This window comes from Microtus pennsylvanicus, chromosome 4 (genome assembly GCF_037038515.1).
Source record: "Microtus pennsylvanicus isolate mMicPen1 chromosome 4, mMicPen1.hap1, whole genome shotgun sequence".
Classification (NCBI taxonomy): domain Eukaryota; kingdom Metazoa; phylum Chordata; class Mammalia; order Rodentia; family Cricetidae; genus Microtus; species Microtus pennsylvanicus.
Window position 1 is genome coordinate 108,146,347 of NC_134582.1, and position 17,693 is coordinate 108,164,039.

The 17,693-nt window shown below is 44.5% G+C and overlaps 1 protein-coding gene across 8 annotated transcripts in view; it reads right to left on the bottom strand.

Moving 5' to 3' along the window:
• Positions 1 to 17,693, bottom strand: part of Elmo1 (engulfment and cell motility 1) — a 532,076-nt gene that overhangs the window by 311,761 nt on the left and 202,622 nt on the right. For 5 of the 8 annotated variants that reach the window (XM_075970130.1, XM_075970129.1, XM_075970131.1 and 2 more), the window contains 3 exons: positions 15,282 to 15,332; positions 14,001 to 14,123; positions 11,249 to 11,380 (listed from right to left, as the gene is read on the bottom strand). In XM_075970130.1, coding sequence (XP_075826245.1) covers positions 11,249 to 11,380; positions 14,001 to 14,123; positions 15,282 to 15,332 — 306 coding nt within the window. Of the gene's footprint in view, positions 1 to 11,248; positions 11,381 to 14,000; positions 14,124 to 15,281; positions 15,333 to 16,647; positions 16,693 to 17,693 lie in introns of all 8 variants that reach the window. The other 3 variants (XM_075970127.1, XM_075970126.1, XM_075970128.1) reach the window with 1 other exon arrangement.

A 17,693-nucleotide genomic window follows, 5' to 3' on the forward strand; every position in this document is an offset into this window, starting at 1 on the left:
CATGTGTGTGTGCGCGCGCGCGTGCACACACACACACGGGGTGCATGACAATCTGCTTAGGGTGAGGCCGGTTCTGGTGTCTGTTAACTCATCATTCTCCATTACAAGCCTAAGCAGGAAAGGCTACTGTAGCCTCCTTGCTAATGCGCCATTAAAAGGTTAAACGGTGCATGGTCGGTCAGCAACTAAGAAGCAATGGAACAGAGATGCAAAGCCTGGAGTCTGGTGCCAGTCGTAAAAACATAATGCGCACCGTCTGCAGTAAAACTGGATTTCTCCCAAGAACACCATTAGCCTCTCCTGTTTTCTCATTTTCACCCCCCATTCACCATCCCTTCATTCTCCTGATGGTGCCTTTTTGCTCCAGAGTTCCGTTTACAAAGAAACGCTGCCAGGGTTGTATGAAACGAAAAAGGTGAAAATGTTCATAAGTTGCCTGCCATCACAACCGTATTATAAGGGAGATTCTTATAGATTTAAGGCTAAAAATGGAAGAAGAAGACTACAGACTGGGAAAATTCCTCCTGAACCTTTTAGAAATACATACATCGCAGGTTAAATGCCCCTTAAGAACAGAGTTGCTCTTTCTCATCCTTGGAGTTTCGTTACCTGACTTTGTTCTGAGCGCTCCCTAGTGGCCAAAAATCAGATCGACTCAATAGGGAGAAAACCTTCCATTCCGAGGTCTGCAGCAGCAGGTCCTAAATAGAAGAAAGCTGGGAAACCAGAAGTAGAATAAACCTGTTTCCTCTTCCCACTTACAATAACCACCCCGATAAACTTTGTCTAGAGCCAAAATTAATTTAAAAAATTAAAAGCTACAGGAAGAATTAAACTCAGATATTGTCATGGCAATGAATTCATTGCTTTTACCAGTTTCCTTCAAAATGCTTCCTTTAAAATAATCAAAGCACTTTAATAGTACAATTATCCACGTGTTCTCTTTCCATATAGTAACAACTGCAGATTGCTGGTGGCCCTGAACTGGGATTATTCCACATTGCAACTATTGTTCCACCCCCTTGCTGCGTCAAGAAGCGGGAGTAACATATTGCACTCATAAAATCACCAAATGGACAAAAATGCAACCAAAGGAGACAGGGGCTGATCCTTGACCTCAGAGAGTGACAATCTGGGCCATTATGTTCCGAGGCAGTGGGACAGCAAAGCTGGATCAGGGAAGAACAGATCCACAAGTTATGAGTGACTTTCGGGTGTTTCTCTGCACCCTGGGATATAGATAATGCTGCCCTGTGGTAGAAGCGGTCGGCTAGACCGCAAGCATCAGTAGGTGGCGCTCTAAGCAGAACCCTGCTAGTGTTGAACTGCACCTGTTCAGTTCCACCGTGAGGAGCGAGGCAGACGATCTGGGTTTCCTGGGTTCTGGAGGACAGCTTTCCACCATCACTTTCTTCTGCCGCTTTGTCAGCTATAACTTTAGACAACCGTGGTCTCTGCACGTGAAGCCAGGGTAAACTACGACCTATGTTATCTAGCCAAAGCCAAGCAAGAAAGGCCACAGGCCGAAACCCAGCCCATACAGTTTAAAGGAAAATGTTGAAGCCTGATTGCCAAAAGGCGCTACTTAGACAAGAAATGCCGCCAGAGCCAGGCCCACGTTTCCAGACCACTGCTCAGCTTCCCTGCGTGCTGGCTCACTTCGACTCATGTGCCACTCCTGACCTCTCGGTGGCACTGCTGCCACATGGTTTGGGGAAGTGCATTTTAAAACCTCAAAATATATTCTTCGTGTTGTTTAGCCAATAGTGACTTGGATTTTCCGTTTCAAGTACATTTGGCAACATTTCCATGATAAGACAGAACGACAAAATAAAACTAGCTGCACTATGCCACGTTTAGAAACTTTCATGGCAGCAGAAAGAGAAGTGATCAAAAATGAGACCCCAGAAAGGAAGGTGATAGATTATAAAACTCAGCTCCCAGGTGCAGCGGGCAAATTCCACTTCACATGGAGGACCGAAAGACATCTTAGAATGCTGCTAGTCCCTTCCAGGGCACCAATGCAGGCTTGTTGGCTCCTGCACCTGCTAACTCTGCAAGCTCTCAAGCAATGCACCCTAAACATGTCAAGCCAGAGCTGGCAGGGTGGAAGCTGACGGCTGTGCTTTTGCACCACCTGGTGGCTGTTTCTGCTCTGCCTTTATTAGTGATTAAACTAGCTGGTTTTTTTTATTGTTCTTTTGTTGGTTTGTTTGGTTTTGATATAATAATTTTGGTCATGTTTCCCCCCCTCTCCTAAACTTTGTGAGGCCCTCCCCCCACTTCTCCAGCCACTCAAATTCATGTTCTGGGTTTAATTCCATGTTGCCTCAATTTGAACCAATATTGTGTCGGAGGCCATAGGTGACAACGAGTGTTCAGATGTCAACCCACAGAAGAATGATTCTCTGATGGAGAAGAATTCCAGTTAGGCAAGGTTTGCAGGACCACTGACTCAGGAAATTGTGGGTCCTGAGTAATTTTACATGGGCAAAACCATTTACGGTGTCTCCTCAATACCTATACTGTAATGTGTAATCTCAGGTGATATATATATATATATATATATATATATATATATATATAAAATCTACCGATTACATCTCAATCTTATGGACACATATATCCGTAGATGGTCAGGAAAATGACTTCTCATTAAGCTATGTAATTTTGATATATAAAAGATACTAGTATATGCTTCATAGCTAGCTCTATTGTCTCACGAGGACTGTAAGACAATTTAAAGCTCAATTTGTTCCTTAAACTCAAACTAACATAAAAAATTTCTCCCCAGTATAAGACAAACCTACACACCCATTAGCTCATTTTTATCTCAGAACAAGTTCAAACCACACTAAATATTCAAGCTAGACTGAATGTTTCTATACACAGATAAGTTAAAAACTTCACAGATATACACAAGGACAAAGTCACAGATGTCTGGCCAAGGTTATAAACACAAAGCAAACTAAGAGACTATGCCAGTTCTTTGCTTACTAAAGTTTGGCTGGTAAAGACCTGACTCTCTGTGCAGATCTGTCTGCTTCTTGTCTCACCGGGCACATTGCCCCCAGCCACTGGTCACAGTCTTACACCCGAAACCTTAATATCTTAGGTTGCATGATAAATGGCTCTGCCCCTTACTGCTTATTCAAAAAATATACTATAACCTTCAAAGACAGCTTTGTAACTTTTTCTATTATTGCAAAAAGCCTCCTGTAAAACAGATACATACCTATGTAACAAAACTTAAAAAACTAAAAACATAAAAATTGTAACTTAAAATTAAAATTATAAAGGTAAAATTAAAACTGTAACTAAAATAGACAATAAATTTAAGAACACATGACTCAAACAGTCCATATGTAAATTTACTCCATACTTCTCAAATAAAAATCTTTAAGTTCAGTTTTGTTGCGCTATAGACTTTCTCCTGAAACCCTAGATGTAGCCTTGAGAGCTGGTCCAGAGATACAATAATATTGTACCTAGGAATTATTGGACCTAGTGCTTGACACCAACATGTCCGATGGGAGGAGAGGGTACACAATCAGAGTGAAGAAGCATCAAGGATGTTGAGAAAGGTGGTAGTTGTTCCCCAAGAACCAGGCCCACAGTATCTGTGCGTTCACAAGCACCATGTACAAAGCTGGGAATGCCTCTGCGGCCTTCAATCCCAACACACCAGAGGCAGAGATAAGATCTCTATGAGTTCAAGGTTATCCTGGCCTACACAGCAAGTTTCAAACTAGGCAAGGCTACATAGTTAAACCTTGTCTAAAACAAGAAAAAGAACAAAATGAAAGAAAAGAAACATGGGAATCACACACTAGGTTTCTGAAAATCCCTTTGTATGCATCCCCATGAGTTCCCTGGGTAGGAAGAACAAGATGGAGCCTGTATCCTCACAAATACTAGTCAGGATTTCCTCACCGAGAACCCAGGGACCTCCAGGATTCTATAGACCTAAAATGTACAGAATTTTAAGAAGTATGATGAGCCTAAAAAGTGTTATTGTCCTTCAGCTTTTATGATCTATTATTTAGGGGTACATATGTAGCTAAGATATAAGCCATGGCGATTTCTCAAAAAAGTAGGAAACAACCTTCCTCAAGACTCAGAAATACCACTTTTGGGTATATATCCAAAGGATGCTCAACCGTGCCACAAGGACATGTGCTCAACTATGTTCATAGCTGCATTGTCTGTCATAGCCAGAACCTGAAAACAACCTAAATGTCCCTCGACTGAAGAATGGATGAGGAAAATGTGGTACATTTACACAATGGAGTACTACACAGCAGAAAAAAATAACATTTTGAAATTTACAGGCAAATGGATGAAGCTAGAAAACATCATATTGAGTGAGGTAACCCAGACCCAGAAAGACAATTATCATATGTACTCACTCATAAGTGGTTTTTAAACATAAAGCAAAGAAAACCAGCCTATAAATCACAATCCCAGAGAACCTAGACAATAATGAGGACCCTAAGAGAGACCTACATAGATCTAATCTACATGGGAAGTAGAAAAAGACAAGATCTCCTGAGTAAACTAAGAGCCTGGGGACCTTGGGAGAGAGTTGAAGTGGAGGGGAGAGGCAGGGAGGGGAGCAGAGGAAAATGTAGAGCCCAATAAAAATCAATTAAAAAAAGATATAAGCCACAGGACTGACTAATAATAACACCCCATTATCACACTCTTCCAGGGGAAAAGTGTTCAGCAAAGCTCATTCTGCGCTGTGCTTTCTGTAAACTCCTTCATGCAAAAAAGGAGACAAACACCACAAAAGTGAGAGCAATGTCACAGCCTAAGTTCCCTGACCCACAGTGGCTTAGCCACTCTTACTAGTGCTGTCCTTGTATTAGAAGAGACCGAGGCACATGGGCAGTGAGCAAACCTGCTCAAACCCTGGTGGCACCATGCTAAATCAGCAGACAGGCTGCTATGGGCTGAGCTCTCAGCTTGCGACAGTTTTAGAGTAAACGCATCCAGGCGCATGGACGTGGTATTAGGTTAGCAGCAAAGCACTTCCCAAGGCATTTTCTGCTTCCAAATACACAAATCAATCCTCCCCACTCCACCTTCCTGTACTCTCCAAGATCACGAGGTGTATGCAGAAACCCTGTAACTCAGGAAGGGGCTTGCTCTCCACTTTCCACGGACAAGACCCTCTAGGGCATTCCTCTCTGGCTACATGAGGATAGCAACCAAGTACATCGGATTCTCCTCATCAGAAGCACTCATGATGTTTTTCAATTAAACATATGTGTGTGCACAGCACAGCCATGGAGGTCTGAGGACAACCTGCAGGACTCACTCTTCTTCTTGTGGGTCCCCGGGCTCCTATCCAGGTCTTCAGGCTTGGCAGCCAGCACCTTTACCAACTGAGCAATGCCACCTTCTCAGTGATGCTTTACACGTCACGTCACGGCAAGCTCTAACCTCACAACTGCACGGCTCCTGGGGCAGCACGGGCCTAGATTCAGGTGAGCCTCTGGTCACGAATTTATCTGCTGTTGTTAGCGCTGCAGTACTGCAGCTTCCCCGTCTGAGTGTACTTCTACTTAAAGACACCTGATTTAATATTTATGGTTCATTTGCTTCATTCAGCATGCAGTCAACTGCATCGTAAATCCACGTCCCAAACACACATTCTGCATTTTCTCCACATAGCACATCAAAGCCTCCTTCTACCTAGGAACCGCAGGCAATAATTCAGTGCTACGATATTAAAAACAGGGAGGGGAGAAAGTGAGCTGAGGCAGGCTGCAGAAAGCCTGCTTGCAGGGTGCAGGCTGACACCCGAGTCTGCTCAGTGTCAGGGGAGTTGCATCCAAACATGAGCCAAGCAGCTGCCGGCCAGCATGTATACGTCTGAGAATGACATTGAAACGCATCTGGAATGTTCATGTTGCAGTTACAATAAATTTGGACAAGTAGGAGAATTATTAAGGATGGAATCCAGGAGTAATGAGGCTTGACTGTGTAGTTCAAACCTTTTTGAATATAAAAATCTTTATAATCTTTCCCTCACTCTTTTTCTTTCTACACAGCACAAACGCTGGGCATGCGAATGGTCAGCAGTTTACCAAGCGCACAGTGCACTCTCTCACTGAGCCCAGGACAACCGACAGTTTCCACATTTTCCTGTCCCCGCATGTCACGGTGTCTCAGTCACTGGGCACCATTTCAAGAACATTGCCCGTAGCTTTCATAACTTCACATAAAACCATCTAGATTTGTGGATTCTTTCCACGTGCTAACCATCACTCAACAATTGATTAAGTATCCAATAGTTTAGGATCATCAATTTATTGATAGAGATGGCTATTATATCTTCCTTGGTTTTATTTCTGTATTTACTAATTAGCAGTTTGGAGGAACTGAGCCCAAGGCTTTTAAACAAGCTGATCAAATGCTTGCCCATTGGGCTATGACCAAGTATCTTATTTGAAGGTGTCAAAGAGAGAGAGAAAGGGGATCTGACCTGCATTACTACACAGACTAAGTGGGGGGGGGGTGAGAAAGGGTGTGAGCAACATGGATCCAGAGCCCGTGTTTAATCTCAGAGTGGCATTCTCATAGTAGTTCCATGTAATAGCATATAAAACCAACGATGCAGCCTTCGGCAGCGTGGAGACTGGAAGGCAACGGGAGGTCAGCACAAACACAGTCCCTGTCAGTTCCTGCTGTCTACTCTCAGGAAAACATATCGAGATGACAGCAAGCCCTGCACTTGTAATTATGTATAATCATATCTGTAAAACTGCATAATCACCTCCTATCACTCAAGAAGACAGAGAGCCTCCTGAATATCTGGATGTGAATATTAATTCTGAGGAAGTATATTCATATCAATGATTATCTTTTCTGGAAAAATACATGTTTTTATTTTATATGTGTGTACTCTGCATGTACACCTGCAGGCCAGAAGAGAGCATCAGGTACCATTACAGATGGTTATGAGCCACCATGTGGGTGCTGGGACTTGAACTCAGGACCTCTGGAAGAGCAGCCAGTACTCTTAACCACTGAGCCACCCCTCCAGTCCACTGATTATCCTTTCTGCCTTCTTGTTTTTTTTAAGATGACTACAAAAAAGGTTAAAAGAAATGTCTAGAAGTTCTCACGTTAAAGCAAATTAGAATGGTTGAAAGCCAGAGTGTTTTATTTTCCATTTTATATTCTTAGCTGAGGCAATAGAATGGGGAAGCACCAGATAAATAAATAAGAAGGAGACGAAGAATTTTAATCAATTATCTGCCCTGACTGACCAGGAAGCAGAATGAAAGTCAAGCTAGAAAGAAACTCTGACAGAGTCCTGATCGGGGCTACAAGTGTCACCAAATATTAAAACAGTTCCCCATAGACTTTACAGGCAGTGGGATGGTTTGTACCCTGGTGGCTGTTCTACAGATGACCTCGTGGCTCCTCCATTTCAGTAAGAATGTCAGCAGCCAGCTTCTCCCACAGGGACCTGGCTCTTCCAAATCAGGAGTCATGACCACCTTAGAAGATCAAGTAGCTTTGTTTTAAAGCAAGATGTCTTTCTCTGTTGCTACAAACCATACAAGCCACACAGTAACCTTATATCAAGATTCTGGAGTTTGGGACACTCTAGTGAGACCCTGTCTTTATACATACATTTATAGAATTCTTTTTATTAGGAAGCCCTGTTCTTTGGGGATGCTGGGCCAAGGAGTGTGAAATCCATCTACGTCCTCCATCAAACAAACTGTCATACTTAAAAAAGAGTGCCCTTTCTGCCTTGTTGGGGTAGCAGCCCCTTCTGAGTTGGTGCCATGGATGGTTTTAATGTCAACTTGTCATTAAATCATTGTTTTGGTAACTATCCTCAAAATCTACTTACAATCAAGATTTGTTCTTCATACCATAATTTTTTTAAGCTGTGTAACTTGGTTGTGAATTTATTAGAACTATGTATAGCCCGGGAAGAACATTTTACTTGATAAGTCTATGTGAGGAAGGAGACCTCCAAATTAGCACAGAGAATAAATGATTTTCTGACTTCAAGATAAACTGCACCCTTCTTCCTTAGGGTGCCACCAGAGACTTGATGCAGTTTCCAAAGAATATTTCTGAAAGTCCCTTCTATCAGTATTTGGTATTCTGTGATGGTTTCTGTTAGTCATTTTATTATTGCCTTGAAAGGTTTAATTCATCTCTCTTTGCTGTGATTCTTAGAAGATTAATTGTCCCCATTACTTATCTTTAAAGGATTTCTCCTTGAGAACAGACATAGTCTTGTCCTTTATTGAACTTACATATTGTTCTTTGAGAATCAGGGAGGTTTCACCAGAATTTAAATCGGAAAACAAGATGCCATCAGCTTTACCAATTTGTTTTGCTATGGTATTTTCTAATTTTGAAAATGTCCTAAAAGCTAATCTTAAACTGCTTATATTCAAAAGCATGTGGTTGATAGGAATGTATTCACCAAACTGCTTGATTCAGAGCTAGTCATTGCTGAAAGTAGTTAACGCTAATTGCAGGACAAATAACGCCTACTTACGCTTCACAAAAAAAAGGAAAGAAAAGAAAAACATCAAATCACCTGGGGGTCTCGACATAACTATCCCAGCTGTCTTAACACAGGTCTGCTGAGACCACGGAGGGGAAAGTTGCCAACAAGTCTGCAGCAGTTCCGCAGAGCGGCCGCTAGGTGGCAGAACGAGCCTGTGAATCTGTACCCAGGCTTGTTTCTGCCAGGACTGGGGTTCACCAATGAAGCATCAGCGTGTCAACATTGTTGGCTCCTTTACAGCATAGCTCATTCCTCAACGGTCTTCCAACTTCTCAACCCTCTGATGCAAGGCCCTGGCCTCGGCCTGGGGAGACTCTTCTAGGGAGGTTTTTAAAATAAAAAAATCGTGGAAAAAAATGTAGGAACGCAGCGTTCCCTCTGGGATATTCTCTAGTGAAAGTCTCCCCCCCCCCCAAAAAAAAAAAGAAAAGAACTTCTTGAGTCTTCGCCGATACTGCCACATAAATTTGAGAGTCCTCAGAATCACATCAAATTGACTTTCGGTGAGAAAGCCCCACCCTTGCCCATCGCATACTCAAGAAACGGAACACGTACAAAACAGAAGGTCAACAGCCACCTACACCTGAAAACGGAAGTCGGATTGGATTTACCAATAACGCTAGGGCAGACAGCACAACACAGGGAAAATCGCTCATCCCTCGGCTCAGGATACAAATCCACAGGCTGGAAACACCACCCAGACACCCTGACTTCTCTCTCAGAGACACCCAGCCACCTCTGTTTCCTGCTCTCCTCTGGCCTCCTTACTGCAGTCTGGATCCAGCAGGACCTTGGGCAGATAAACAGGACACAGAGCAAACACTGTGTTGATAGCTGGTACATGATTCAAGAGAGATCCCTGCCAGGATGAGTTCCATGTGGCAATTCTGATGATTTGTGTATAAAACAGACCAGATGATCCTGCACTGCTTCCAAGTAAAATAGATGTGTCTTGCTCTCCCCACACAGAAGGAAACCTTGGAGGACAGAGGAGGAGAAGTGGGAGGGGGATGGGGTCCACCTTAAGGCAGTGGAGGCAAAGTGGGGAGTAGATGGGATCCACCTTAAGGCAGTGAAGGTGAAGTGGGAGGGGGATGGGGTCCACCTTAAGGCAGTGGAGGTGAAGTGGGAGGGGGAGGGGGTCCACCTTAAGGCAGAGGAGGTGAAGTGGGAGGGGATGGGGTCCACCTTAAGGCAGTGAAGGTGAAGTGGGAGGGGGATGGGGTCCACCTTAAGGCAGTGGAGGTGAAGTGGGAGGGGGATGGGGTCCACCTTAAGGCAGTGGAGGTGAAGTGGGAGGGGGAGGGGGTCCACCTTAAGGCAGTGGAGGTGAAGTGGGAGGGGGATGGGGTCCACCTTAAGGCAGTGGAGGTGAAGTGGGAGGGGGAGGGGGTCCACCTTAAGGCAGAGGAGGTGAAGTGGGAGGGGGTGGAGTCCACCTTAAGGCAGAGGAGGTGAAGTGGGAGGGGGTGGAGTCCACCTTAAGGCACAGGAGGTGAAGTGGGAGGGGATGGGGTCCACCTTAAGGCACAGGAGGTGAAGTGGGAGGGGGATGGGGTCCATCTTAACTGGGCTGCACCCCTGTGAAAGGATTAAGGCAAATGTGAGAGAGGTGACACCTATGGATACCAAGACACAGGAAGCCCCACCAGTCAACTCAATTCTTCTAAAGATATGAGACGTGGAAGAAATATCGCCAGAAAACATTTTTAAATAATCTGCAAAGTTGAATACGTTATCTTTAAACATTCTTATTTGGAGAGATCTACACTATAAAACCAATAGCTTGGACTTTTTTTTTTAATTAAAGAGACATTATGAAAGGTTGAAAAATGGTCACTTTGACCCATTCTAGATAAAATGTGAATGACTGGATGCTTATTGAAAGCAATTTGGCGCAATCAAAAGCTAGTTGAGATTTTTTTCCAAAGAGCATCTGAAATAAAAACCACTGCCTAGTGATTTCTAACCACTAAAGCCAAAATCTTACTTGTGTAATTAATGACGGAGGTTGAAATGGAAACTTAATTTCAAGTTAGCTAAAGGTCGCTCCCAAACTTGTGGCACTCAGGGTAAGAGTAAAATGCAGTCGACAACCATAACAGCAGGACTAGACTCGAGACAGGTGTTCTGATTTGTAAAGTGTGTGTGTGTGTGTGTGTGTGTGTGCGTGTGTGTGCACGTGCGTGCGCGCGTGCGTGTGGTGTGTAAACCAACCATTAACATTCGTAGCAAAATAAGACTTAAAAAACAAACTGTGTATAAATCTCATCATGACTCAGTTCCAGGAGAGGTCCGGCTCTCTTTCGACAGAGAATCAACTGTGTGAGCAATCCAATCACCAGCCCAGTAATAAGACGCATCCCAGAACTGCCATCGCTCACTCAGCCTGGGAAAACCACAGCATCTTAGGAAGGAGGCTCACTCAGGAAGGCTCAATGCATCCCGGGCTAGCTACTCTCGGTTACACTTAAAATCAGAACTGCATAAACAAGCCCAGTATTAGTCACACTTGTGTAACTTATTCCGTTTCTCCACAGCCAGAAGAGATCTGCATGTGATCCTATTTAAACCAGCGAAACATCTGGAAATGTGGAAACTATTCTGTACAGCACAAGAGGACCACACGTTCGCTGTGACTGAGGTCAGCCCCGGGGAGGAGCGGAGGGGTGAGCTCGCTGGAGACACCGTACTCACAATGAAGCCAAGCTTTTTGTAATCCCGCGTGTACATGGACTTGCGTTTCTCCATGCTGCCGCTGCTGTGATTCGGCTCCGACTCGGCATCGAAAGCAATTCTTCGAAGTTCAAAGATGATGTCTCTCTGAGCCTGAAGGAGTTAGAGAGGGGGAAAAGGGCATAAAGGAAAGCTGCTTTCACTGTGTGCTGTGACATAAGAACCCCGCTTCCCCCAGAGTCTAAGTGAATCACTGCACTCAGGCGAAGCAGAAAAGAGACGACCCATGTCCTAAGTGAGAGAAGGCTCTCTGTGCTGTGCGGGCTTGGCACTGATCTACAGCTGTCCTTCAGCCAAGTCCCTTGCAGTTCTGATAACAATTAGCCAGGGCAATCCTACGTAAAAGCCCCAAACACAACACAAGGGCCGTGACGGGAGGAGGCTAGGTCGGAGAATCTGTGAGCAATGTTCTGTCTGAAGCAAAGTAAGAGGTTGGTGAGCAGCATTTGAGCTTTGATGGATCTCCCACCCCACCAAGGCCTGACTCATGGAAACTACCACACCGTAAAAATAAAGGAAGAGCCCAAAGACAGAAACAGTGCCACGTGGACTTCCAAGGGTGAGACTGGTTACAGACATACATGGGGTATCGCTCAGCCTTAGACAGGAGCGAATTCTAATACATTACCATATAAAACAACCTTGCAAGTATGCTGTAGGACTGTGTCTTCTAAAAATATCAGGGAAGCTACAACAATGAAGTCTCACCAACGTGGCTGCCAAAAGAACACCTGAACGAACAAGGACAATGCCAAGAGACGGTGCTGACATGGAGGGGAAGCTCCCAAGCCTCCGCCTGCACAGACAACTACAGGAAACTAAGGGATACTAAGTGTGGGGGAAGCAGTCTTCCCCAGGGAAGAGCACACCAACTGGTTATCCAGTATCCGATGGTCAGCACACACAAATCACACACACACACGTCACGTTATATGGATGGACAAGGTTGTATTTATGTACTTCAGAATACACACACACATACATAAAAAGAACTAAAGAAAAAGAGGCCATGAATTTGAGAGCAAGGGAAGTAGGTACATACGAGGGACTGGAGGAAGAAATGGGATGCAGAAACAATGCAATTATACTGTAATCTAAGAAATGAAAAATAATAATAAAAACAGTGTAGAATAGTCTAGCTACAAAGTGACAAATATTTTTTTACTTATTGGGTCTTCCTAAAGTAGTCAAATTAAAAGGGACAGGAGGCAGAACAGTGATTTAGAGGGAGCCAGAAGGGCGGGGAGCAATGGGAGGAGAGTAAATATGGTTTCATGGGTACAGAAATTCAGTTTGGCAACAAAAAAAGAGGCCTGGAGATGACCGCAGCAAGATTTACAGGAATGTGAATGCAGTCACTGGTTAAGATGATAAATCAATAAACAGGAGGAAGAGTTTCCAAAGAGTGCCACTCCATACTAGGATACACTGACCCCTCCCTCCACACTAAGATGCACTGACCCCTCCCTCCATACTAAGATGCACTGGTCCCTCCCTCCACACTAAGATGCACTGACCCCTCCCTCCACATTAAGATGCACTGACCCCTCCCTCCACACTAAAATGCACTGACCCCTCCCTCCACACTAAGATGCACTGGTCCCTCCCTCCACACTAAGATACACTGACCCCTCCCTCCATACTAAGATACACTGGTCCCTCCCTCCACACTAAGATGCACTGGTCCCCCTCCCTCCATACTAAGATACACTGACCCCTCCCTCCACACTAAGATGCACTGGTCCCTCCCTCCACACTAAGATGCACTGACCCCTCCCTCCACACTAAGATGCACTGACCCCTCCCTCCACACTAAGATGCACTGGTCCCTCCCTCCACACTAAGATGCACTGGTCCCCCTCGGTCCAAGCAGCAAGATAACTGTCTTATCTCCCTGGGATTACCAGGCTTGGCCTGACAAAAAACTTGGGGCACGACCCTTGGCCTCTCTAAGCCTCCCCATCGCTCTTCATCACACAGCCTCTCCCCATGGATGAAGGGCAGCAGCAGCCACACACTCAACACGTGCGGCTCCACATCTGCAACAGATCAGGCCCTCACGTGCCAATAATGAATGTTTTCCTCTGCAAAGCTGCAGGGCTCTGTGAGCTGAAAATGTGTACAGCGGGGGCTTGCGAGGCAGGGTTTCCAGCTGTTTCCTCTCACTCTACCCTCAGTCAGGGAAGCTGCCTCAAAGCCTTCGGGATGGAAACAGAATGTTCTATATGCAGTGAGAAAGGTAGCAGGGAGTTAGAGCAAACAGCCAGCCAACAAAAATGTCAGCCTAGAAATGAGAAGTCGCCGAGGGAAAGGAAGAGGTCTTTCTCTCTGCCCAGGGTCTCAGTTACTAGAGGATGGAAATTGCTCCCCGCTTGTAGAAGCGATGCCACACATGGCTTTCCACGCCCTCTCAGTCGCCTGGGAACTTGACTCCATTCAATGTATTGTGGTCAAGAGCCCAGGGCTTTACCCTCAAGCTCTTGGCCAGAAACGAAGAACACATATGTGCACAGGGCCTCAGGGAAGAACCCGTTCATTTTATGTGCTGATCCTAGGTTCACTCAGACTTTAAAGTCACATACCCATGTCCTATAATGGCAATAAAACGATTATAAAATCTATCAAACTTCTGATTTCAGAGTAGCTCAAGGAGGGGTATTTGATGATACTGTCTCTCTGTCATTGCTTTCACTTGTGGGGAGCCCCCACTCACCTGGTCCTGGGGGTCCATCTTGGTCATCATCCTGTCTTCCAGAAGGTTAAAGGTCAGCACTTGGAGCACATACAACTGGTGTGCCATCTCATTGTTGATGGCCCGCTGTGCTCGGATGACATGCTAGAGACGTGGTTGACAAATCAGATTTTTAAGAATTAGTAGAGAAAGGCTTTAGAACACAAAGTTAACTCTTGTCGTGATTCTGAAGTTCTGACACATGACTTCTTCCTTACCCAGAAGAACCTTCACCCAAACCCCATGCCACAGGAAGAAAACTTTGATGTGCAAACGAAGATGGCTAAGGCTACCCTCTAGTGTCCTGAACACCCAGAGTCCGGTACCGTCGGACTAGACACAACCCATGAACTCTACAGCCCACTGCAACCACCAAGCTAGTCAATCCTGAACCTGAACAGCCACTTTGCTGGAATGTGTTCCTTGAAGCATCCCTTCCCTAGGAAATCATGGTACAGGCTCTGGCCCACATTTTCCTGTGTCTGTCTTGTACCCTGGGTCCTCCTTCTTGTGTGGCTCCCACATTCCTTTTTGTAGGACATGCCACTCCTTCAGTGAATTTTGTCACCAGTTTTATATGGTGGTAGTGGCCTTTTAATCTGTTTTCTTCTCCATACCGCAACAATGTACCTGAACAATGACAAAACACATGTGTGTGTTTAAGTGTGTGTGTGTGTGTGTGTGTGTGTGTGTGTGTGTGTGTGTGTGTGTGTAAGCTTGCAGAACTCCAGAGTTACAACATCAGATTGGGTTGTTGCTGTTTGGTAGTTTGATAAACATTAAACTTGCTTCCTCCCAATAACCAGTAAGGAGGTAGTAAAGAACCCTCTCTGTTTGGTTCATCTCTTAACATTTACAAGGTTAACAATATGAGCTTCTTTTCTGCTGAAGTTTAAGGATCTTCTCTCAGGACCTTCCATCCTTCCAACTAGCTTCCTCATCAAAACCAGAACAAGCTCATACTGGTGGATTGGTTGAGCCGAGGCGTTCCTGATTTCCTTTTTCTGCAAAACTAAGCCCAGGGACCAGCAGTCAAGCTGATGCCCTGGTTCTGTTCTGCTTGACTTCCTCCAGCAGGATGACTCTGCCCTCCAGCGACAAAGGCAGCTGCTGCAGTAGGGCACTGTCTGTGGCAATTCTAAAACACTCTCCCTCTCCCGGCCTGGCCCTACTGATGAACTCCAGTGGCAAATCCCAGAACAACCCACAAACGCCAGGTCATCTCTCCCCGGCACAGTGACTTTGGCACACATAGGTACTCACTGTTAAAATGATGTAGCGCAGCTGCTTCTGAGCCAAGATATTAGCCATCTCCTGTGAAAGAAAAACATGGCCACAGAAGGCTTCAGTTAGAAAGGCTCCCTTCGATACGGCAGGAATGACCTCATCCTGGGGCGTGTTTCTTCACTGTATATCAGCAGTATTTCTTAGGAAATAATCCATTTAAATCAATTTTTGTACATTCCACTTGGATTATAAAATCCAGGTCCAAAGGAAAAGTAAGATTTTTTTTTGAATTTCTGTTTTTTTTTTCTAGAAAAGAATTAAAAACTCAAACACTCCAAAGGACAGAAATGGTTTGCCCCCATGAGGCTGTCTCTGTCTCCCACAGTTCCTATCACTACATTTTAACTTCGTAAATTTACTTAGAGAAGAATAAATAAGCAGACCAACCAAAAAAATGGAAAGTAAAAGTCAAATGTTGTATGCCAAAAGCCAGTTCATCGTAATTTGTGCAAAATGAGAATGAGGACCCCAGACCCTAGACTTGGAGGAAGCTATGCTAGGGAACTGGGTCTGAATTATGGAAGGACTAACAACTAGACAGAGGCACTCGGCTGGCTCAGCCTAGCTTCTCTACTTTGCACTTAGCATTCGGAGGATTCCATTGCACTGGTTCCAAGGATTTGGACTTGTAATGGCTAATCCTGGTTTTCATCCTGACACACCTAGAAAATCAGAACTTTAACTGAATAAGTGGTTGGACCAGATTTACCTGCGGGCATGTCTGTTGGGCATTTTCTTGATTGCTAACTACATGGCTAGAGCTATCCCCAGGGAGTTGGGGCTGGATGCTTAAGCTTGCTGATCAAGGGCTTGGGTGCACACCAGCAAGAAGAACGCCCACTTGGTTCCTGCTGGAGTTCCTACCCTGGCCTCCCTCACTGTGACTTGTAAGCTGAAATAAATCCCTTCTTCCCCAAGATGCTTTTGGTCCTGGTGTTTATCATAGACACAGGACGTAATCTGGAAAAGGCCTGATTCAAAGATTATCTTTAGAAATACTGGCCAGCAAGTACTCAGGGAAAATTAGTAAAAACCAGCCTTGAAACTTTCAGAGAATATAAAAATACTGCTTATATTCAGGAAGACACCCAAATATTCCTTTTTGTGGTTGCTGGGGAGTATTGTTGGCATTGCAATTTTCCCTAAGAAGAAAGGCACCAAACTACCACTACAAAGCAAAACTATAAATTCTACCAAGATTAAATTAAATTTGCAGAAAGCTGGGAGAATCAAGAGCATGGGGAGAGAAGCTAACAGGGGTCATACAGGCAAGGAGGGCAGGAGCAGAACGGGAGAGCAGGGTCCATTTATCTAGGTTGACAAAGGAAACGTGATGACTTACAGTCAGAGGACAATCAAGGATGTCAACATTGCTCTCTACATCAACCTAACAGCGCCAGCACCACCACAGAGAGGAACGCAAGCAGGAGAGAAGAGGGGATGGAAGTTCAGAGCGTGCTCCGTTAGAAGGGGGCAGCTAGGGTGTCAGGCCCTGCCGGCCCTCAGCACTGGACAGCCTAAGTGACTAGGTGGCCTCAAAGTCTAGATCCAGTCCGAGGTCCTCTTCTGTGCTCTTAAAACCCAAACGAGGACCATGTATACCTCCAGAAACAATGTGAGTAGCAACCCAGAAGACCCACCCTCCATGCTGGAGAAAGCGGTATTCTCTTTCCACATAAACACAGGGCCCACTGGCTTCTTCTATATCATATTCCTTCTCTTGGTCCAGATTAAAAAAAAAAAAATAGAAGAATCAAAGGATCCCACCGCTCTTTTAATTTTTTTTAAAACTTCATAAAATTATTTATAAAATCAAAGTGCCATTCAATGATCAGGCCCACAAAAACAGGGAAACAAATGTAGCTAGCTCATTGTTTCACACAATTTAAAAGTGAGTTAGAAGAAATAAGACAGTTTCATCATTTGCATATTTGTTTTCACAATTCTTCTGATTGGGGCACCTCAAGGATGCAGAGGACACCTCATTCTTTGTATTCCAAACCCAAGGGTTGATGTCTAACACAGAACAGACAAAAAAAAAATAAAAGGTTTGATCAAAGATCAAAAGTATTTTATACAATTCTCTTTAAGAATAGGAGCTAGATCAGAGAGGAAACAAAAGTATCCTTGTTCTCCTCATGGATATATGTCTAATATCAGTGAACTGTTTGAATAATGATGAGAGCTTGCAGGGACCATATTAAAGCCTTAAATGATACATGCATACATACCGAAATATATAGGTATACTGACATGGGAATCGGGCCACACATATCTTTGTTGGGTTTTAAAAGTAGTTTTGTAAATAGAAATGGCTAACTTTGGTGGGAAAAACACATAAGTGGAAGAAATAAACGAAGACTAAAGAGGTCGTAGTGCAGGAATGGG